At 38.6% G+C, this 22,467-nt stretch overlaps 1 protein-coding gene across 1 annotated transcript in view; it reads left to right on the top strand.

Annotated features, from left to right (window-relative positions):
- The window catches only part of LOC139741685 (uncharacterized), a 59,009-nt gene that overhangs the window by 12,841 nt on the left and 23,701 nt on the right, over nt 1-22,467 (top strand). The window contains exons 17-29 of the mRNA XM_071652266.1: nt 270-398; nt 1,078-1,178; nt 2,190-2,275; nt 2,718-2,806; nt 3,657-3,831; nt 4,604-4,704; nt 5,990-6,315; nt 7,238-7,342; nt 10,894-11,051; nt 13,185-13,316; nt 13,980-14,111; nt 14,667-14,764; nt 15,512-15,620. Of these exons, the coding sequence (XP_071508367.1) occupies nt 270-398; nt 1,078-1,178; nt 2,190-2,275; nt 2,718-2,806; nt 3,657-3,831; nt 4,604-4,704; nt 5,990-6,315; nt 7,238-7,342; nt 10,894-11,051; nt 13,185-13,316; nt 13,980-14,111; nt 14,667-14,764; nt 15,512-15,620 (1,741 nt within the window). The remainder of the gene's footprint in view (nt 1-269; nt 399-1,077; nt 1,179-2,189; nt 2,276-2,717; nt 2,807-3,656; nt 3,832-4,603; nt 4,705-5,989; nt 6,316-7,237; nt 7,343-10,893; nt 11,052-13,184; nt 13,317-13,979; nt 14,112-14,666; nt 14,765-15,511; nt 15,621-22,467) is intronic.

Here is a 22,467-nt window from a genome sequence, read left to right as displayed (position 1 = left end):
TTTGGCATTGCAATGTGTAAGTAAGCATATCTAGAAAGCATAATTTTCATGTGGCTCTATGCACTTGTTTTGTTATCTTCCGCCATCTTTCCCTTTTTTTCCTACTATTAGTTTGTTGGTTTTTTTGTTTTTTGTTATAGCTGGAATGCCTTTCTCTCTTTATCCAATATATATCTTTTGCTGGAAGAATGACTTAGATTTCATATTATACTTCACGTTTTTGTGTTGTTGTTGTTTTTCTCCATCCTCCCTTCCCCCTCGCCCTGAAGAGAACAAACAAAGAGTAAGAAGAAGATCAAGAGATCTGACGCCAGGGATTTGAGACGAGAGGATTCAGACGGGGTGTGGAACGAACTGGCATACTACAAACAGCAGACGGCAAACCTCATGCAGGAGAAGTACGTAGCTGGAAATTTGATGCTGTTGGTATCCACAGTAATTAAAATCTTAAGACAACAAAGCAGTGTTGAAGTGTTGAAAACTTATTCTTTGCCCTGGCTCGAGGTCATGAAACGCTCTGTTGATACTAACCACTTTTTATGACAGAATTAGGTATCGTCTTGTTGTGAACACTACATATTTTTCACGCTGTAATGTTGTCCTGTTTGTATGTTTTTTAAAGGAGAATTTACATGAAGTATACATGTGGATGGAGTGCATACAGCAATGTTTAGTAGAACACATCAGTAAAGTTTGAGGAAAATCAGACAATAAATTCAAAAGTTATACATTTTTAAACATTGGTGCCACAATTGCTGAATAAGAAGACTACAACAGTTCATCATGACATCACAGTAAGACAACAATATGAAGAAAATATGAAAAATTACACAAAATTACATTTTTTTTTTAATGTGCATGTAAGTCATATATTTCTTTGACTTTGTATTGACATATTTCTGGAGTATATTATTCTCCCTGCCTTCCGTATTGAAGATGTAAATCAGTGCTTACGTTGAATACAGGTATACACATGTATTTGGAGGTAGATTTCCCTGCGTATAAAATCAAATTGTGGAATTAGATGGCATGAGATTAAGTTGTGTGTCTGGTGAATGTTTTCTAATGAATTTTGAGGATGAACACTGAGGAGGAGACAGACAGACTAAGGGTTCAGGCTGGAGTCGATGCTACCACCATAGAGGAACTCACTAGGTGTCTGGAAGATGAGAGGCAAGGTAGGGACTTCATCTTACTTGACCCATCTCATCTGTGATACTGGGTGCCAACATTTCAGTTGGATGCATGCAGAACTTATTATGAAATTTCCTAGCCAGGGTTCAGTATACACTGACAACAGCCATCAAATAACCATGTCCTTACTAGTGACAAATACACTGCATAAAGTATTAATGTTATTCCAAAAGTAGAGATGTTTGGAGAGTTATGTACTGTATTTGCCATATATTTAGGGAGTCCAATTGTTTTTTTTTTTTGCAAATCGGGACTTCTCGACAAGTTTGGGAGTGGTTGAATTTGCTATCGTTGAGTACAGTCATGAATGGATAAGTGTGCACATGCATATCACATTCATATTGGGATCAGATTTGATATTTTCCTGTGCTGTCATATTCACAATTGAATTAGCACAGACTTGTGAAATTTGCAAAAAAATAAAAACCTGGTAAAAAAAGTTTTGAATGTACAGTATTACATGGCTTTATTAAACTGTGTTTTTCTCCCTCGAGTTTCTGACAAACTACTTAAGCTTTAAAGGGCTGATAATGTTGTGTGAATTATGAGTGTGTAATCACTGTAGGAAGTGTGTATGATTGATGAGTTGTGCTCTCAATAATAAGGCTTTTAACAGCCTGAGGGTAGTGCTGTATGATATTTGCAATGGGTGGGGGGCGGATGGAGGAGGGATAAAGGCGAGGGGTGAGAGGAGACACTGAGCAAATCTTTCATAATGTGAACAAAAATACTTTTATAACAGCTTTGTCCTTGAGGGTATTGGCAAGATATGCTTTCTTCTTCTACTTACATGTAAGTTAAGTGTTAACTTATCAGTTTGTTCTGTTTGACAGTGGATACGTACAATAGAGGTATCGTGAGATGTTCAAACACTTTGCTTTACTATTTTACTTTCAAAGTAAAAAAGAAAGTGTAAATGAATTACAATAATTAAGACTTTGTATTAGAGAACTGAATATCTTTTCCTCTTTATGTACCCTATCTTTTCACCACAGGTTTAGAGAGCCACTTGGCTCGTCTCCAGGCGGCCAATAGAAGAGAGGAGAGGGAGAAATCCCGGGCAGAGGACCTGAGCGAAAAGGTGAAGACATGCAAGAAATTGTCTGTGTTTCTATGACAACGGTAGATAGTTCCCTCTACAGAACCGTCGTGCCAACTCATTTACTCTATTAGACAGACAGCATCAAGTATGGACAATTGTGTACACCTACCTTTCTCTTTGATGTGTATATTTACTGTTCTGCATATGACAAAATAGACAAATTTTTGTGAAGGTGGCATATGCTTTATTACACATGTATACCTCACTTGTAAAGAACCACAAATTTTCACATAATTGTGATAGAGGTTGGAGATGTCATGACTCATGTAACACTTCAATTTGTACGAAACTTTCATATCCTCAAGTCAAGCTATATTTGTGGGACAGACAGTGAACAGAAAATTTTGTGAGACCTCATTTGCACTTAATTTTTTTTTTTAAACCTTTTACCATCGTCATTACTTATTTTTTGTACCTCCAGAATAAGAGACTGCAGAAAAAGCTGACATCACTTCAGACTGAAAAGACTGCTTGGACTGAAGAAAGAGACCAGCCAGAGAGAAAAGTCAGGTAGCCAGATATAACTTCCCTCATTTCATTTAAAATTCCAATGTTTTTGAAATTGTGAATCTTAACAATATTTTGAAAGGATAGTAATTTTCTTGCTTACTAAAAAAAAAGTCAACAAATGACAGTACCTACAAGAAGAAGGAATTTTTTCTATTTTAGTCATGAGCAAAATGTGTCCTTTTTTTCCAGATTTTTTTTTGATCTATTATGAGCTCATTGTCTTTTGCAATGACTGCTTTTCCAAGATAAATAAACTTTGATTTGATGCCGTCAAGTTTGAGATATTTTAGGGATTTCAGTCTCCTTTTTCTTTTGTTTCGTAATGTAGTTACCTAATGAGTTACTGTATCAATGTAATGTTACCAGCTGGTAACATCGGAAACACCAATGGGACTTGGGACTTTTGATAGATAATTCTCTTCAAGTTTCTTCTTTCATCCTCCTCCGTCCTCTCTCCCTCCTCTCTTTGATTTATGCTGTGTCCAGCTATTTGTAAGTGTAAGTGAATAACGCATACATATGCAGAGATGCCAATTGTTGCTTGTTTTGCAGTATTCTGTACTGTATTTTTTTTTTGTGTGTGTGTATTTTGGTCACAATACTGCAGAGGTTTCATGGAAATGGAAAATACTGCTTTTCCCAAATTCTGTTACTGCACATGTCAATTTCAGGAATGGTAAAAAACCTGTTTTACCACCAATAATATGCCTTTTCAGCCCTCAGAATACTGTGATGCTGTTTACAACGTTGGCATCCATGCGTATGCATATAGAAGTCCTTGACATACTGCCAGATCAAACAACAACTTGAAATGAGAGTGCAATTATTTTCTTACCCCCATCCTCCCCAGATCCCTGAGAGCTGACCTGGTCCAGGCCAAGACCGTGGCAACCCACAGGGAGGTTGAGTATCAGGCACTGCAAGAGGAGGTAACCAAACTGCAGCTGAAGATGAAGGACATCACCAGACAGGTGGAGCAAACGGAGGAGGAGAGAGGGGAGATGATACTCTCCGCTCGCAGACAGGTAAAACCACCAATCTTGTCCAGCTCTCTTTAAAGCACAAATGCTACTGTATGTTTAAGTATATTTTCAGTCAATACACTATGGTCAAACAAAGCAGAAAAGTGTCATTTGAAATGGATGTACATGTATTTGTAAATGTTACGGAATTGTAAATGACACCTTTTTTTTGTATTATAAAAGACAGTGTTATTAATCACAATCAAATAATGTGTGTCTCCTTGGCTTGCACACAAATTATTTTATATTTGATATGAAATTGAAATAAAGGAATTGTATTCTTTGCATCAAGTTATAGTTGGGACGTAATGAGTGGGCAATAATAAATTTCAAAAGGGAGGAAAAGTAATTGCTGTCCAAAATGCAATGTGTGTGATACTTTTTCTAGAATATGTTGTGATCACTGTGATTGTTTTTGTGAAAACGGGTATTGCGAAACTCAGTTTGTTATCCCAAGTCCAATCTTGGTGAAGCTTGCACCCTTCAAAATTTTTTACATCAAATTTTTCTAGTCATGAAACTCAACTGGAGTGGAATTTCCTTCAGAGTTTCTCAGGTAGGGTTTCTCTGTAAATTTCTCATGTAGGGCTTGATAGGTTGTAAGTTGTTTAATGAGTGATACATGTGAACCTGGCAACTTTTGTGGGAAAATGATGGCCGAGTGCAATATTTCAGTGGCCCCCATGCTCAGAACCTAAGGATGTATCAGCATCGACTTTTACAATGTTCTGCTGTTTATCACCATGGATGCATTCCATCTTCCTGTCCTCACTAGAAGGAGAGAGGCGGTCGTGAGGTCAGCTCCGGTGTTCACATCATCATATCTGATAATGAGGAGGAGGAAGAGGAAGACTCTGACAGCTCTTTGTCAGAGATGTAAGTACTTCTTTTTTTTCACACCTGGATCTGTACCTATTCTGCTCTTACTAGGGAAAGGAAATAGAATTGATGAATATTCATGCATCAGTACCCTTAATGATGCATATCCTATAAAAAGAGGCAACAGTGTTCAGCTTTAAACAAATCACTGACAATTCAAATTCTAGCAGGCCTCGTTGGAAAGATCGACAGAGAAGTTCAGAGATGCTCTATTATAAAAGTCAGTTGCAAGAAAGAAATAAAAAATGTGTAAAACTGTGCTGTGATTACATGATTTAATTTGGGTAACAATTGAATTGCAGAATCTTGGCTACAAAGATAACTGTAAGCCAACAGAATGGCAGTCTGAGAGCATATGCGACTGTGGTTGCTATGTAATGTGTTATAATTGATACGTGATGATTGACCAATCAGGCCAAATAGGTATCCAACAATCTTTCGGATGAGACTGAATTACATTCAGCTTGTTGGGAAATATGATTGCTTTGGCACAAAATCATCAAGTTTAAGATTCTACCTACCCAATACTTAACAGGGAGGACTCTTGAGGAATAAGAGAGTCATACTGTATGCATATGATCAAACCTATTTTACTGTTTTGATCCCCAAATACTCCAAAACAACTCATCATCCTAACATATCGTGTCAGCCAAGTAAGTCTCTTGGTAGATCCTTTCGTTATATTGAAAGCTAATTGGAAATGATGAATTTTGAGCCCTTCTGAGAACTATGTTTTGCCTTTAAACATGTTTAGAATCTGGCAGAGAAATAGAGACTGCTGTCAATTGCAGTCTTACCATAGCAATGCATCCTCTGCACTGGTATCTGCATGGTGTGATGTATTCTGAGCTGCTTGTAAAGAAAATTCCAAGCCAGTCTGTTTCACTTCGTTCCATTCACAATGTTACTTCCAGCACTTGAAGATGGAGTTGGACAGAAATGAATGGAGAAAATGTCTTAGTAACAAGATGCTTGTTTTTGTGAGAAATTGCCAAGATGGCTTCCAAAGTAGGCTGCATTTCTCTGTAGAGGAGAGAAATTAACATGAAGTATGATTACAGTCCATTGTAGATAATACAGTCCATTGTAGATATTACACTTCATTTGTTCATAGAGTAGGATTGCACTTCAAAATGTGTTCTGATTTACCTGTGACAAAAGCTGTAAAGTATTAAGTTAAATGTGATGGCATTCAGGTTAGGAGGATTAAAATTGTAGAAGTGTAATTTCCCCAAATATCGAGTAATGAAGGATTTTGTGGTTTTGCAAAATTATCCTACAGCAGCCCGGTCATCACACACTCAACCCCCAACAGGCCAGGAAGAATCAGGCGATCTCAGAGTATGTCCCCTCCAAGGTCCTCTTCTAGGGCCGGTTCGCGCCGTGCCCGGCACAGTTCTGGGCACGCCCAGTCCAGTTCTGGACACGGATCCAGCACCCTTGGGACAAGTTCCCGTGGGATGCGCTCTCGCAGTATGGGAAGCCCCAGTCCGTCAAAGAGGCAGCTAGAGTCTGTCCTACACCACCTGGACAGGATGGCCAAGGCATACGAGGAAAGCCCCGCCTTCACCAGTCTGCTCATGTCGGTGGCGACTCAGACCGAACGGGGTACTTTTTTTTTGTAATCAGAATTATTTCTTGATGTGGCCATTTCTGCACTGTAAGAGAATCAGTAAAAAAATTACACATTTTTCCAATTTTTTTTTACCATACTTTACGCACATATGGCTCTAATATCTAGGCCCCATTTCATAAAAAGTTGATACGATGGGAACTCTTGCTGGAATGGCAATTGTCATGGTAATGATGAGAATCCAGTTTCCTGATTGGCTGTTGCTAGTGGAAGTTGCCATTCCAGCGAGAATTGCTATCCTAACATCTTTTATGAAATGGGGCCCTGGTATTTTGAGTGACTTGTCAATAAAATGAAAAGCACGCAAACTCCAGTGCACTTGACTAAGCATGGCAAATATATTATTGGGAAAATTTCCACTTTTGAAGTACCTCCATGAATCTGGGAGCCTCTATTGGAATTCATTTTATATTTCAGATTGATTCTATAGATACCGACTGCAAGCTTACTAGTAGCTTTTACAATCTCAGTCCTCTCAAGGTGAATGGTATAAATAATTGAGAAATGTATCTATAAATTCTTTGCATTATGTATTTCCTTTTTTTAGATGGAAATAAAGTAATTGAATTTAAAAAAAAAAGATCACTTGTACAATGTAGGCACATATGCAATATGGAATTAAGCTTTCATAATGGCAGATTTCAGTTGGAGCCACCTGTGAGAAGAATGTAAATGGAAGTTTCATATCGCTGTTTGCTTTTTCTGTGAACAGGAGACTGCAATATGAATTTGCAAAGTAGTTGACAGTAATTGTAAACTGTTTGTGTGATGTTATGTAATGCTGTCTTTGTTCTTTAACCCGTTGAGGACGAGTCCCGAGTATACTCGGGCAGGCGTCTATGGGAAATGTGCGTTGTAGCAAAATCAAACCGTCCTCAACGGGTTAATTTTTGTTAGTGGTTTATGCAGAAAGTGGAGTCATGACAGAGACAGAGGGAAGTGATGTGGCATCTACATCAACAGAGGGCGCCATTTTCCCTGGAATACAAGGCATTTCTCCAAGTTGGTTTTTCTGTCATTCATGATTCTTTTTTAAATCAGAGGAGCTTATTTACCAACAAAGCTATTCAAATTGTACGAATTTGAAAATACAGATTAATAGATAGCCATGAAGCAAAAATATCAAATATTTAAAGGACAAGTCCTCCTTCCTAGATATGTGGATTGAGTGAATGCAGCAATATTAGTAGAACACATCATTGAAAGTTTGAGGAAAATCGGACAATCCGTTCAAAAGTTATGAATTGTTAAGGTATCTGCGTAGTCACTGCTGGATGAGAAGACTACTATAGTGTATGATGTCATATGCGTACAACCATATAAAGAAAATAAAAAGAGAATTTCACAAAACTTTACTTCTTGAATTAAGTGCATACTGACATATGTTAAGGGTAATATTATTCCCCCTGCCTTCTGATAGAGAGAAGTCAAGTGTTCTTTTGTTATGCGAGAAAAGTGAGAATATGTTGAATTTTCTTTATTCTTTCTTTATATCGTTGTACCCATGTGACATCACAAGCTATAGTAGTCTTCTCATCCAGCCTTGAGTGAGCAGAAACTTCAAAAATTCATAACTTTTGAACGGATTGTCCGATTTTCCTCAAACTCTCAATGATGTGCTCTACTAATATTGCTGCATTCACTCAACCCACATGTCTATGAAGGTGAACTTGTCCTTTAAGAATCTGAATTTTTGTCATGAATACTGTTTGGTGATTGGTCATAATGTGCTCACTTGACTATTAAAGGGGCATAGTCCCGGTAGTGTAGAGGGCGCTGTTGATGATGCTGCCGATCACCGTTAGCATTGATACGAAGATTACCGAAGTTGAGTTGTCATCAAGAGTAAAGTGCGTAGGTGTTGCTAAGCAGGCGCGCCAGAAGCAGTTTTGGATTGGGGGGGGGGCAAACATTGGAGGGGGCTCACGATAGACCATACATATGTCACACAATATACACATACTCACACATACACACACACAAACACACACACACACACATCATATATATATATATATATATATATATATATATATATATATATATATATGTATGTATATGTACAATGACGTACCGTGGGTCGAGACATGGGGGGGGCACCTTGTGGAAGAGTAATTTTGAGGGTGTGTATGCTTGTGCGTGCGCCGTCAGTCTGCAAACTTAATGGGACTACAATACATTACGGAATGTGATACATTCAACAACGCAGTCATTGAGCAACATTATAAGTTTTCCTTACACGGATTAAAACGTGTGAAACGACAAGCACTGTCAGCAACATCAGGAGAATTGCATAACAATAAAATATGAGCGAGCGGAGCGAGCAAGCTTGAAAATTTCGACATTTTACAGTCCCAAAACTGCCGTTTGTAGCTATATCTTTCGCTTTGGAAATTAAGGGGGGTGCACCGGGCGCAACTGCTGGCAATTACTGGCAGCAACATTAGGAGAATGGCATAACGATTCAATGCGAGCAAGCCAAGCGAGCGAGCTTGAAAATTTTTGACATTCTACAGTCCCAAAACTGCCATTTGTAGCTTTGTTTTTCGCTTTGGAAATTAAGGGGGAGGCGCACCGGGCTCAACTGCTGGCAATTACTGACAGCAACGTTATAGAGAATGGCATAACGATTAAATGCGAGCGAGCAAAGCGAGCGAGCTTGAAAATTTTGACATTTTACAGTCCCCAAACTGCCGTTTGTAGCTATATTTTTTTTTCGCTTTGGAAATTAAGGGGGGGGCGGCCCAAGCGCAACTGCTGGCAATTACTGGCAGTAACATTCTCTTTTACAATGGCAAAACGATTAAGTACGAGCGAGCTTGAAAATTTTGACATTTTACAGTATAAAAACTGCCGTTTGTAGCTATACTTTTTTTTTCGCTTTGGAAAAAAAAGGGGGGGGGACGCTCCGGGCGCAACTGCTGGCAATTACTGGCAGCAACATCAGGAGAATGGCATAGCGATTGAATGCGAGCGAGCAGAGCTCGCGAGCTTGAAAGTTTTGATATTTTACAGTCCCAAAACTGCCGTTTGTAGCTATATTTTTTCGCTTTCAAAATTAAGAAGGGTGGGGGCGGTGCGGGCGGGGGTTAAAACTATTTTCCGTGAGCGCTACCTACGTCAGGTGTCACGTTAGTAACAACTAGCGGTGGAAGAGGGACGTATGGAAGATTTTTTTTTTCCCGGGGGGAGGGGGGGCACACGTATAAAAATTACAAAACAAAGAAGAATTTTTAAAAATTGCTTCATAAGGAGGGTTGGCATGGGCCAGTTGTGCCCGCCTCTAAATCCGCCAGTGCTTAAAGCTAACATTTGATATTTACACGATTTTCCATACCCAAAGGCCTCTAAAAACTGCAACGGTTACCGTTGAATGCGGTTGAGACAATCTGCTCACACGCAACGAAAAATGAATGTCTAAACATTTATGAGAGTTAGAATTACTAGTCTTAGCTAATAAATTTCCCTATTTGTATTTTTATATATATATATTATTTTATTTATTTTCATCTGTCTATTCATTTACTTTATTTTATTTATTTCTTTTTGGGGGGGGGGGCAAAAACGCGTTTTGCCCCCCCCCACTTTTTGGATTGGGGGGGGGGGGCGGCCGCCCCCCCTGCCCCCCCCCCCCCCCCACTTCCGGCGCCTATGTTGCTAAGTAACGTTGCCTTTGTTGTCTTCTCTGCGCATCGCGCAGTCTGTAGTAATGCCAGGGTGCGTGCATATGTGCTTCTTATTATGACATCACAAAAGAAGTTTGCTGAAGCTGTCATCCCCCTCAGCCGAATCATGAGCCGAACTGTGATCGGACCACTGACTACAGTGAATTGGACTTCTTCGGACTCGGTAAAGTGGGCCAAAGCGTAAGCGCCAAAGAGGAGTCGATAGCGTAGGTTTCTATAGGAAACTTGCGCCGTGCACCCGCGTACCCATTTGACTAAAACACCGGGACCATGCACCTTTAAATGCAGTGAGGATCAAAATCTTTCTATTGCAAGGAATAACATCATATCAGGTAATTTTATGTAGAAATTTTGACTGGCTGCTGATAGGCTACAATGAAACAGCATGTATTTGCGTTGACAATATAGTATAACAAATATTGCCTTTTCTGTCATTGTAATAAAACACTTTACAGTCCCATGTGAACGATATTTTCCCCTCCAGACAATATCTTCCCTCAGTACTGTGCGCTTTGAGAAAGTATTATCTCTTGGGGAAAATATAACTCCTGCCGGGATGTCAAGTGCTATATCTCACCTCTAAAAATGCAATATCTATATGATATTACTGCACACTGTAATGTGCGTTTTAGAGATGATACCGTAAAAAGAGGAACTTTACTGCAAGTTCAAGTGTACATTAGTAGGCTGTGTAAAATCAAACATACAGTGTAGCAATGAAAACTTTCCTAGATATCAAGCAGGAAGAGCTAATTTGAATATTTTATGTATGTTTTATATTCAAATATTTATATCAATATAAATTATTTAAGGTTTAAACTCATCCTCTCTTTCAAAATCTTTGGCTATGTGTTTGCTCTACCGTAGTATCCAAAAGAAGAGACATCGCCACATCTCCCATCAAGAGTCTGAACGTGACGAGCCAGGCCATCTCTAAGAAGTCTGCCAGGGGGAGGAGGGGGCAGAGCCCCATCCCTGGTGGTACGGGGGCCCTGAAGAGGAGACTGGGTGCTCTTCAACAACAGGTGAGGATGACAATGGTTGTCATGGCAACAATGTTGAAGGCTGATGGGTGGTCTCCTGGATGGTGGAGAAAGCATGTTTTCTGTTAGGCAAAATCTGGTTATTACCGCAAGCATATTCTGTAAATGTTTGAAATCAGCATTCAGTTATCTCCAGTGAAATCTGCAGTATAAACCATGTATCAATGAAGGATATGATCGAGAAAAGTGGTGCTTAACCCTAATCCCACCAGGTTTTATGAGGGACTTGAAACCACCGGGGGGGCTTTTTGGCCCCCCCCCCCCCCCCCCCCCCCCCCCCCCTTCAGATCTCGGTCGTGGATCACACGATCCTCGCGAAAATTTGCACTAAGGTAGAGGCCAATGTAATCTACAAGACTGTGTAGTTAAATTTTTAAAAATTAATTTATATTTTATATCAATTTATGCTAATTTATGCACAATTTTGTTTTTGCCTATAAATAAAAAAATAAAGTTCCGAGACTTCTAATATTTGGTGAACATATTCTTTTCAATATCCTCAACAACGATATTGGAGCAAAAATTCGGCTTCATAATTATTTCTTATGTATTTTATTGTTTATTGAATTTCTTATGTATTTCTTTGTTTTTTAACTTTTGGTTTTTGTTGGTTTTTTTCGTCAAAATTTGTCGCAGAAACTTTAAAGCATAATCAGGCTAAAATGAATTATTATCAGCCATTGAAAGTAAATATATTTATTTTTATATGAATTAATTGCAAAAACACAATTTACATTGGATTTGTACACAAAATCATGATTTTGAGCAATTTTCGGGTCGACGAATTTTTTTTAAAGGGGCGTGGCTTCAAAACGGTATGCCCGGGAGCGACAAATTTGGTCTCAAAAGTTGCACGATACTTGAAAGAAAAAAGTCATTAAATGTCGCGGCGAGAGCATCACGCGTTGCGGAATAATCACGCGAAACGTCGCCGGTGGGAATAGGGTTAATTGCTTTTTTTCTACCTTTGTTAAAAAAATATACACATCCTTTTGCTTTTTACCGATCATATTTTCTTTTAAGGCAAACTGCACAAGTATAATCAGTTTACCCAGGGGCGTATTTTCATTGTACCTTATAGATATTTTTTTTAAGCTCTTAAATAACTAGATTTCACCTCAGGAAATTCTGTTCCCCTTTCATCTTTCTTGTAACATTAGAGCAATTTAGCAGAAAATAGTATTTTCAGATTGTGTAAGGTTAGATATCAGACAGTGGCATAAGCGGTTTGTACTAGCTGTGACATGCCTGGTGCGAGAACCTCTCATAAATTGATGATGATGATGATAATGATAGTGATGATGATGATTATGTTTAATGCTGATGATGTTTATTGGCTGCCAAATGTAGCAATGCAAGAATTATTGAATGCATTTCTTTTGTTTGCTTTTGGATTTTTGTAAAGGAAAAAAAAAATGGGAAAGAGAGAGAGATTGCTCTCTTGAGCACTAGATGATGATTATCAATAAAGGTAGTGATGACTCGAGAGAGGCTGTCTTAGGAAACTGTCCAGTGGATCTTATCTCTGAATACTTTAAATGTAAAAAGGAAAAACAGGTATTATAATTGAAGCAAAAGTAAAGATCAAAATTATATTCATGACATATCCGTTTGAGCAAAATAGCTTCACGGTAATCATTTTTCTGCAGTTGCAGGCTTGCAGCAAATTGTTGGATATTAAATTATGTTTTCACATAATCTGACAGTGTGTGAAATAGTAGAGATCGCAGATGATGAAATACCTGCGGATAACATGGAAATTCCATATGAAAAATTATTTCCTGGTTGGAGATTTTATACTCTGTGTGTTTCCTGTTGATGCTAAGTAAGACATGAAGTGTGGACACAGTGGAAGTGATCACATGGGTCTTATGGATACATAGAATCTTTCAAAATCCACTCTTATTTGGTAACATCCTTGCATTTCGATTTAATTTCTTTGTCTCATATTAATGCACTTGGTAATGCCCGTATTGGGCGCTATATAAGTGTTTATCATTATTATTATTATTATTATTATTATTATTATTATTATTATTATTATTATTATTATTATTATTATTATTATTATTATTATTATTATTATTATTGATTGACGTTCCTCCTCTGCTTCAGGTGAGCACCTTGCAGGAGGAGAGAACACTGCTCCAGAGAGCTGCTGCTGACCAGAAGCGCTTGAATGAGACACTCCAAGCTGACCTAAACCTTGCCACAGCCCGACATAGTAACTTCAAGATCACCATCCAGGTTAGACTTCAAAACAAACTCATGAATACGCAATAAAGTCTTCACAAACTTATTCATGTTTCTTTCCAGCAAACCTTCCGACATTTCTATTGTGAAAACTTAACAAAGATGAATTGATAGATAAGATAAGAATAAAAATTATTAAAATATGGAAATTGCACACTTTCTGAAATTTATATATGTACTCTGTCAATTACAACTTTGTGACTTTTTGAGAGGTGCTCCTAAAGTATAAACAATATAGCAATAAAAGTTTCTGTGGTCAACTGTCATCAGTCACTCATCATCGTAAGTTTGTAGTTGTTTTGTGAGAAAACCGGCGATTTGGTAAAGTAGCAAAATGAAAAAAAAGAAAAAAGGGGAAAGTCCTTTGAGTTTGTTTGTCTATTTAAAGACACCGTAATTTATGCGAAGAATGTGTGCAGTAGAGCAAATTTTGTGTTTACTCACAGGATATCCGCTTCAGCCATTTTGTGTCACTCTTACGGTCGCTATCATATGTTATAGTGTTGAGCCCTCTTTTATTGTCTGATTTCAAGGCAGACTTTTTTTTGTGTGTATGAATTTACTCTCCGTAATAACCATCTACTTTGACAACAAGTGAGACCTCTCATCGATCGCTGAGAGCTCCTTTTTTTGTTTGTGCCCTTTTTGAAATTACAGAGGTTGACAAGTGATTTGGAAGATGCCAAGAAGCAAAAAGATCTGCTCCTGGCCGAAAACGAAGATCTTGTCCAAAAGCAGACGGAGAGACACACTGATGTGGACTGGCGAAGCTCAGAAGCACGGCTCAAAGTATGACAACTCTATCTTCTTCCTATTTGCCCTTTCTTGCTTGAGTCTCCATTGATTACCCAGAGTATTGGCGGGCTTGAAAATGCAGTTTAACTTACAGGAATATAAAGTGCCCAAAAGTGTTTGGAAGTTTCGTAAATACTTTCACAGTGAATGGTCTTTAACAAAGATGTCACATGATAAGTGAAGATATTATTTCAACAATGATTCCATAGAGACATTGATTTGGACCGTCAGATGCCCAAAATATATTTATTTTCAGTCTCTCTATAGATAAAAAATGCCATTATTTTTGATGGTGACAATTATTTCACACTCAAATTTATATTTCATTAGGATTTTCTTCATTATCATTATTATTATAAGTATGTTTCTCTCACATGAAATTGAGTGAAATTTCTTTTTCGAGATAAGCATATAATTTGTTTCATATCTTATTATTGCTGTTGTTGTTCTTCTTCTTATTATTATTGTTGTCATTATTATTATTATTATCATTGTTGTCATTGTTATTATTATTATTATTATATTTGCTGCATCATTATGATCTTCCAGTCCCAGGCGAGTGAAATAGTCCGTCAAGGGAGCACGATAAAAGCCTTGAAGTCCCAAGCGGATGATCAACGGGAAACTATCAAGTCACTCGAAAGCAGGCAAGTAAATAACTATGAAAGAAATAGTAGGAAATAGTCATGAAAACACAAGATTTTTTTAGACAAAATTCTTGATTATTGTGCTGACTATTTGTGGCTGAGCAGCAATAGGTTTATCTTGACAAGAAAACTAATTCAGTAATAAAAATGTAAAAATGAAATGTACAGCACATAGCATTATCAAACATTGTTATCATGACGTTGTTGTTATTATCATTAGTAGTAGTAGAAGTAGCAGTAGTAATATTACTTATGCTGCCTTGTAATTTTCAGAGCTGCCTGCCAGTGTTAATTTCTTTCATACCTGTTTTGTCAGTATATATTTTTTTTCTAAATCAGTGCCATCAGTCAGTCATTGTTTATCTAATTTCACTTGTGTCCATGACTGACATATTTACAGCATTGCAACGAATTTTTTTCGGATTCTATTTATTGTGAGATAAATGCTTGTTTGTGGTGTTGTTATAGACTCATAGTATTGAATGGTCACAGGAAACAAAAGTTACAAACCTTTAAACCTCAATGGAACACATTCCTATGTTGACAAATTTTCCATCACTTTAATTTAGGTACGGATATAAACAACTTTTGAAGATAATTTGTATTTGATATTTATGAACCACTCTCCCTAGACCACAGGACATATGTATATGTATGCCGAGGTTTTGTTGCGTAAGAATCTCTACCTATGTAGATCCATCAAATTTTGGGTAAAGAGGAAACTTTGCGTTAATTCTTGTATCTTAGAATCCAACACCTAGACAGGGATGTGAGTCAGAAGAGGTCGCTGATCGATGACCTCCGAGCCAGAAATAAATCTGCCGGAATGCACGACAAGATCCATGCGGAGACTGTGGTGAGTGTCCGAATGAGTGCATATTTCCGTGTGAGGTATGTGTTTTCTGTGTGCTCTACGTTTTTGAAAAGACCTGCTTGCTGCTGCATCATTTTCTTCATGTTGTGTTCATGTTATTAATGAAACTAAAGACATTCAGAACAGTAAAAAAAAAGAAGATAATTTCTGATGTGGTGAAGAATGGATGTTTTCTTTGATCGTTTGCGCTTGTCTTTGTGATATATACTGATATAAATATATGTAGTATACCAACAGAAGAATCACACTAGAGTTTGAGCTGCCTGCTGCTATAATATGTCTATATCTATCTATCTATATATCTCTGTCTACATATATATATGTATATATATATATATATATATATATATATATATATATACATATATGTTGGTGCTGAGCCTTGTGTGTGTTTATATTATATAGAGTGAGAGAAAAAAAAGAGAGATAGAAAGACATGAATAAATGGATAGATAGCAAGAAAGGGAGAGAAGGGTGAATAGAACTGTGTAAAGCTGTGTGTACACATGTATGTTTATGTGTGTGAGTGTCTGTGTGTAGTTATGTATCATATACTGTATGCTCAACTTTATACAGATAAACTAATGATCCTCTTGTCATATTGCTGTATAATATATCCTATATCTATGTATAAAAGATGAAAGGAAGAGATTACAATGCATCATAAGCGTTCAACAACTTTTAATCATTGCACCAAATTTTCAACTTTGTTGAAAATTTGATACAACCATTAAAAGCTTTAGGATGCAAATAATGCATTAATATATGTTCATTTCAACTTTTGTGTACTGGAACCAACACATGGACTAAATTCTCCATATGTATAAATATATATGGAGAATTGACATTGAGAATTGATAAATATAAATAGAAGTTAGATATTAGAGTAAATATATATATATATATATATATATATTTACTCAAATATCTAACCTCAAAGTTAGACTCAAAGTTACAGACACTCACACAGACACACAAACATTGATGCAAACCTTAGAAGAAAATAACAGAAAATTTCAATTTCTGACATTGATGTTCATTTTCTTTATTTAAGTAATGAAAACAGTCACTATATACATTCAGTTCATATGATATTTACAAAATAATATGTACAAAATTGGCAAGAATTACATAGCTGCATGGATATCATACTGAAAAATTCAAGATGATAAGAAAACCTTGTATGTACATCAACTACAAGTATGACAAGACATGAGTGTAGGCACAGCTGCTTCAATGTTACAAATAGTAATACAAGTCATATGTATGATAAAGTCAAATGTACAATATAGATACAATGTCCAGAAAGTTCATAGTAAGAGCTCCATCTAGAGTTCCGAGACGAGTCCAGGCACATCCTGCTGTATGTCCACAGTCATATATCAGCAAAGGAAGAGACTGGTGATAGTAACAAGTGTCCAGAGTCGTATATCAACATACAAGGAGATGGATGATAGTGAATAGTGTCCAGAGTTATACCTGAGCATCACGGCATACGAGGAGACTGGATGAGGTGGCGGCTGCTGCGGACGAGCTTGTAGCGAACGGAGTCACTAGGTGAGAGCGTTGCCGTGGCGCTGGAGTCGGTGGCTACCAGCTGTCGGGAGAACTGTGCCGGCCGAACGGGACGAGCGTCGGGGTACACCGATGGCAGCGTCGTTGCATCATCAGCTTGCGAGAGAGAGGCGGCGAGCTCGCGGTCGATGCCCTGAGATGCCGTGTCGGGAGAGACGAAGTCCTCGAGCTCCGCAAGGTCTAGTGGCGAGTCGATGTTCCGCAGCGAGGGGACACGAGTGAAGGAGAGCCGGCGGCGGAGCGGGGGACGCGGCGAGGGCAGCAGCTGGTCTCCGGCGCGAAGGAAGCTGGTGCTGGCGTTGCCACGGCTGTCGTACCGCACGAAGGCCGGCTCGTGGAGAGGAGAGGGGGCGGCACCGGGCAGGGTGACAGGCAGGGACGGACCGGGCTTGAAGCGCTTCGCTGGTAGTGCTGCTGCCGCTGCTGGTGCGTCGTGGAGGTGACCCAGCTGGTCGATGGAGCGCTTGGTGGTCTGTCGCTGGGTGGGAGCGGGAACAGGGGACTCAGGGAGGGGCAGACCAGCTGTAAGATAAGCAGAAGAAAGGGAGAGATGAGAAAATGAAATCATAAGCATGATTATGCAGTAACATGACATCATTTTAGCGAAATACAATTTTTTTTTCTTTTTGCTGAAGTTGTGCTCTAGCATCATGAAATGTTACTATTCCTAAAGCGAATATTTTCTTTTGGGTAAAGATAATACATTGTATCATTAAGCAAGAATGCAGAAGAAATCAATAAATAACTTTGATGCAGAAGACACTCGGCTGTAATTTTTTTTTCTGTATATTCCATTTACATGTTGCTTGATAAATGTTTCATTTCTGAATCAAGTTTCCAGTGATAGATAGATAAATAAATAGATAGATAGAGGACCGACAGACAGACGGACAGAGTGAGCGAGTGAAAGAGGGAGAGACAGAGAGGAAGTTTCATCTTACGATTAATGAGTACGACGATCGCCTTGCGTCTCTTGCTGCCGTCGTGGGGCTGGATCAGGACGTGGGTTCCGAGTCGCAGCTCAGCGGCGCGATGAACGAGGTCGCATTCGGGCACCACGCAGACCTTCCCCGACTTCTGACCGGAGCACATCAGGACGGAGACGAAACGTGAAGCAGCAGCGGCCATCTTCTTCTTATCAGAATCTTCTTAGAACTGTCGTAAATGGAAAGCGAGGAAGGGTAGAATTGGACAGATCTGATGATAAGGAGTACAGGCAGCGAAGACGATTATGGACGATAAAGGAGACGCAGTTGAGAGTGACGAATAATTGGAGAGCAATGTGATCAGAGTCGAGCGAAGAGCGGATAAAGTTATGAGAACGGGGAGAAAGAGCAGCGGTATTTAACGAATTTGGGAAAACCTGAAGTTCTACGTTAAGTTTTGTCGAGCGCGCCGGCGGATCAAAGCGCGGGCCGTGATTGGTGGAGTGTGACTGCGGCGGGCAACGCTGATTGGTCAACGCTGATTAAAGGCGTGAGACCGCCTCGCTGACTATCTTCGCGAGCGGCGTGTGAAGCTCACCGCCGCGTCACCAGCGAAACAAAAGCGCGGATCTCGGCAAGAGTACAATAGGTGATGACTCTCTCCGTACCTCGCTAAACAATAGCTGTGATTTCAGCCCCTCCTTCGGGCGTATGTCAGCTGTCACGTTTTGATTGACAAGCTATCAAGACTTCAGCGGGTGCCAGCGGGAGATTGTAATATTGTTGATATCAAGCCACCGTTAACTCGCGAAGTAGATTTATGAAGTGATTCCTTCAGTCAAGATTAATCAGAAATGATGAAAGATTCTCGCTATCAGTAATATTACTGTCGTTTTAAACGCGTACGGAACTTACAAACACATTATGCTTACTTGCAAAAAAGCAACTGTCTTGATGTAGTGCTGTTATTACTAGCGAACTGCTCCCTGCGTGCGTTTCATCAGCGAAACTACTTTTGCGTCACGTATTTTTTTTTTCCGTTATCTCTCTTTCCGTGGTGATTAGAAAGCGACGAAGGGATGAAAAATTGCCATTTTAAAGTCGGAACTTAAAATGGAACAAAAAAAGCAGTGTCCCATGAAACCAATTATACTACAGGTCGTTACTTGCTGTATCCCAAATACTAACATGCGAACGCTACCGTCCTCCGCTTTACCGACTCGGAAGGTAGATCCAGATCACTAAAGATTGATCAGTTTGTCTTATCATTGTCATTACTATAATTGTGTTTGTTTGCTTAAAAGAAAACTCCAAACGTAAAATACCGTGTCCCCGAGTCCGTATACAATGAATATATTCATATCGCTGTGCTGTGGTGTTCTGCGAGTGTACTAACTGTATAGTCTTCGGAAAAGAAAAAAAGAAAGAAAGAAAGGAAGAAAGAAACAAAGAAACAAAGAAACAAAGAAATGCTTTTCAAGAGCTGTAATCGATGCAATTTGTGATTGTTTATATCAGCCTATAAAGCTGTCAATAGTGTCATCTGAATTAAAGACGTAGAAAGCCAATCTCTAGAATGCACCACAAAGCTAATTCGTGACCATACAATAGCGATAGCGAGACACGAACATGAGGGGAAATCAAAAGTCAAGAAGTATTATGCTACCCTCAACCGCTTTTCTTGTTAGAATACCGTTGTGCATAAAAGTCAGTGGGTCACTTAAAGTCGTGATAATAATCGTTCTTTGCATAAGAACAATATACAGAAATGTCCAGAATTGATATATCAGAATGCGATTTGTCATTTCAGTGATAATCAGACTCTTCGTGTTGTAAGTGGTCATTTTGTGAGTGAAATAAATCTCTGATTCTAGTCACTTCACGATGTTTTGATTCAGACATATCTATCGGAGAAATATTTGCAAACATCATACATACATGACATCGCAAACATCGCAAGAAATTCAAATCAACTTACGTAGCGTGAAAGAAAAGAAATTACCAGCCCAAATTACTAGATTACTGGGGGGGGGGGAATATCCCCGTATTCATATTATTGATTTGTGTTACGTGACGCACGCAACATTCTTTCGATCTTTTTTTCTTCTAGTTAGTGTTCTTTTTACCTCTGGTTTTTTTTTTTTTTTGTGTGTGTGTGTGTGTGTGTGTGTTTATTTGCGTGTTAGTTTGCTTCTACCCGTCTGGGTCGAAAACCAGTTTTGTTGTTGGTAGGGCCTACATATTTCACTTTACTAGACAAAAAAAAATAGAACTTATGCTATAACATTTCGGGGATTATTACATCGTTTGTAGCGCGTTTGATTTGTAATGCGTTACCAACAGCATACAAGGCCAATGAACTGTGAGAAAATATTTCATCCCTAGTTAGGTCAATGTCGCATTAGTTATATAGTATAAAGTCACAGCACCTCCCTTATTTGCGTGGAATATGGCAATGTATTTAAATTGATTGATATTTTCATCTTAGCACCTGCCAACACGAGATGAATGTGTAATTTCATCCCATTCCCGTGTCCTGCTAGAATAGGCTTCTATTCATGTAACGTGCTTTAAACTGTTTCTGTATCAACGCCACTCTGATGACTAGCTCCTCGACAGACAAAGCGCGAGTTTCTGACTGCGCAGATGACAATACCCGTCAACTATTGTAGCGGGAACGGGGATTGGGGAATCCAACCCTGGTATCGGAAACGGTTAACTACCTCGAACACACACTTGTTTGATACATCTATTCAGTCCTAATTGTATTAACTGGTCATCCCATCGATGTATATCAATTTATTCATTCCCATAGTTATTTCTCGTTGTTCCGTGTTTGTGTTTATTCGTATACTCATGGTTTGTGTGTGTGTGTGTGTGTGTGTGTGTGTTTTCTAGATGTTTGTTTGCTATTTACTTTCCACATTTACCCCTACATCGTGATTGAGCGTTCAAACGTATTTAGAGTTTCAGTATTTTATGTAATTTGCTATCTTGGCATTTCCAATAAAGTGGACCATGCTTGACAAGACATGAACCAACGCCTTCAGAATCTAACAGTGTGGAACCGCTCCACCCCCGTTGTACACCAATACAACATATAGTGATATGAAATGAACTATATCAACTATTATGTCTTTTATTTCCTGAAAAGACCTGAGATAGGTATTCAGATGTGTGCCATTCCTCCCCTACCCAAATATCTGATAGTTTAGAAATGGGCACAATGATCTGTATGTATTGTATCGATGAGAGTGTGCGGTACATCTAATTATTGTTTACCAGTATGTCATCAATAATGTGATATATAATTTCGTTCGCTAGATCTGGTTATGTGTTAAGCTTAAAAACCTGTCTACGTTTAGGATAATTTTATCACATTCTGTGTTCCTACCCTATACAAAAGATCTAAGGTTTACACTAAGTTCTCTATGTTATGGTTTCTCTCAGTTCCGCTATTTTCTTTTCATCTTTAAAAAAAACAACGTTATCGATAACTGTTCATAACTTAAATGCCATTTCATGCGAATCTAGTCAAATGGTAGACTTGAAATAATCACTTAATGGTACTAGTATATAGTTTAGTGGAGTAGCCACTTCATTTACCGTCATTGCATACTCCACTTCACGGCATTGATATGGCGGCAACATCACTGACGAATAAGAGCGCGCTCTGATTGGTTGGCCATGATGAAAGTGAGGGTTGAATAGGAACCGCCTCCCGCGTAGGTTGATGTGCCTTCCTATTTTATGAATAGAATGCGAAACTTCAAGACGGCGCTTTCTGATTGGCTACTCATGATGAAAGTGAAGTTGAATAGGTTCCCGCGCTCTTTCCAACAAGACAATCGTTGTATTCATGAAAGTTTGGGCAGATGATGTTTGAAGAATGCATTGCTAGTTAGATCATAGGGCTATCAAGGAGTTATCACGCACCATTATATCATAAATCCTTGGTAAGACGCGATTCTTTTGAACAGAAACCGGACTTGGGGAAGAAAAAATCCACACGTTCTCTACGAAAGATTACAAAGGCACACTTTGCATTCTGATAATAAGCCGAATGAAGTCTACCACAGATCTATTTCTTGCAGAATTGATTACAGGGAAACAAGATATAAAAGTTCGTATATCTTTACGGAAAATGCGATGAAAAGTTTAGACCGTATAACACTATTAAGACAAAAGAAACAAAGATAAATGTCAAAGACGTAGACAGAATGATAAATAATCCATATCATATAGCATTGTCCAAATTTGAAACCAGTAGTTTACGCTAGGATATTATTCTGAGAAAATGAATGTGTCTAGTCGATCGTATGTTTAAA

Source organism: Diadema antillarum, unplaced genomic scaffold (genome assembly GCF_040938485.1).
Source record: "Diadema antillarum isolate AM-2024a unplaced genomic scaffold, OU_Dant_1.0 seq00000946_RagTag, whole genome shotgun sequence".
In the NCBI taxonomy this organism is placed as follows: Eukaryota; Metazoa; Echinodermata; class Echinoidea; order Diadematoida; family Diadematidae; genus Diadema; species Diadema antillarum.
Note: the sequence above shows the minus strand (reverse complement) of the source record. Positions and strands in the feature narration are given on the sequence as shown.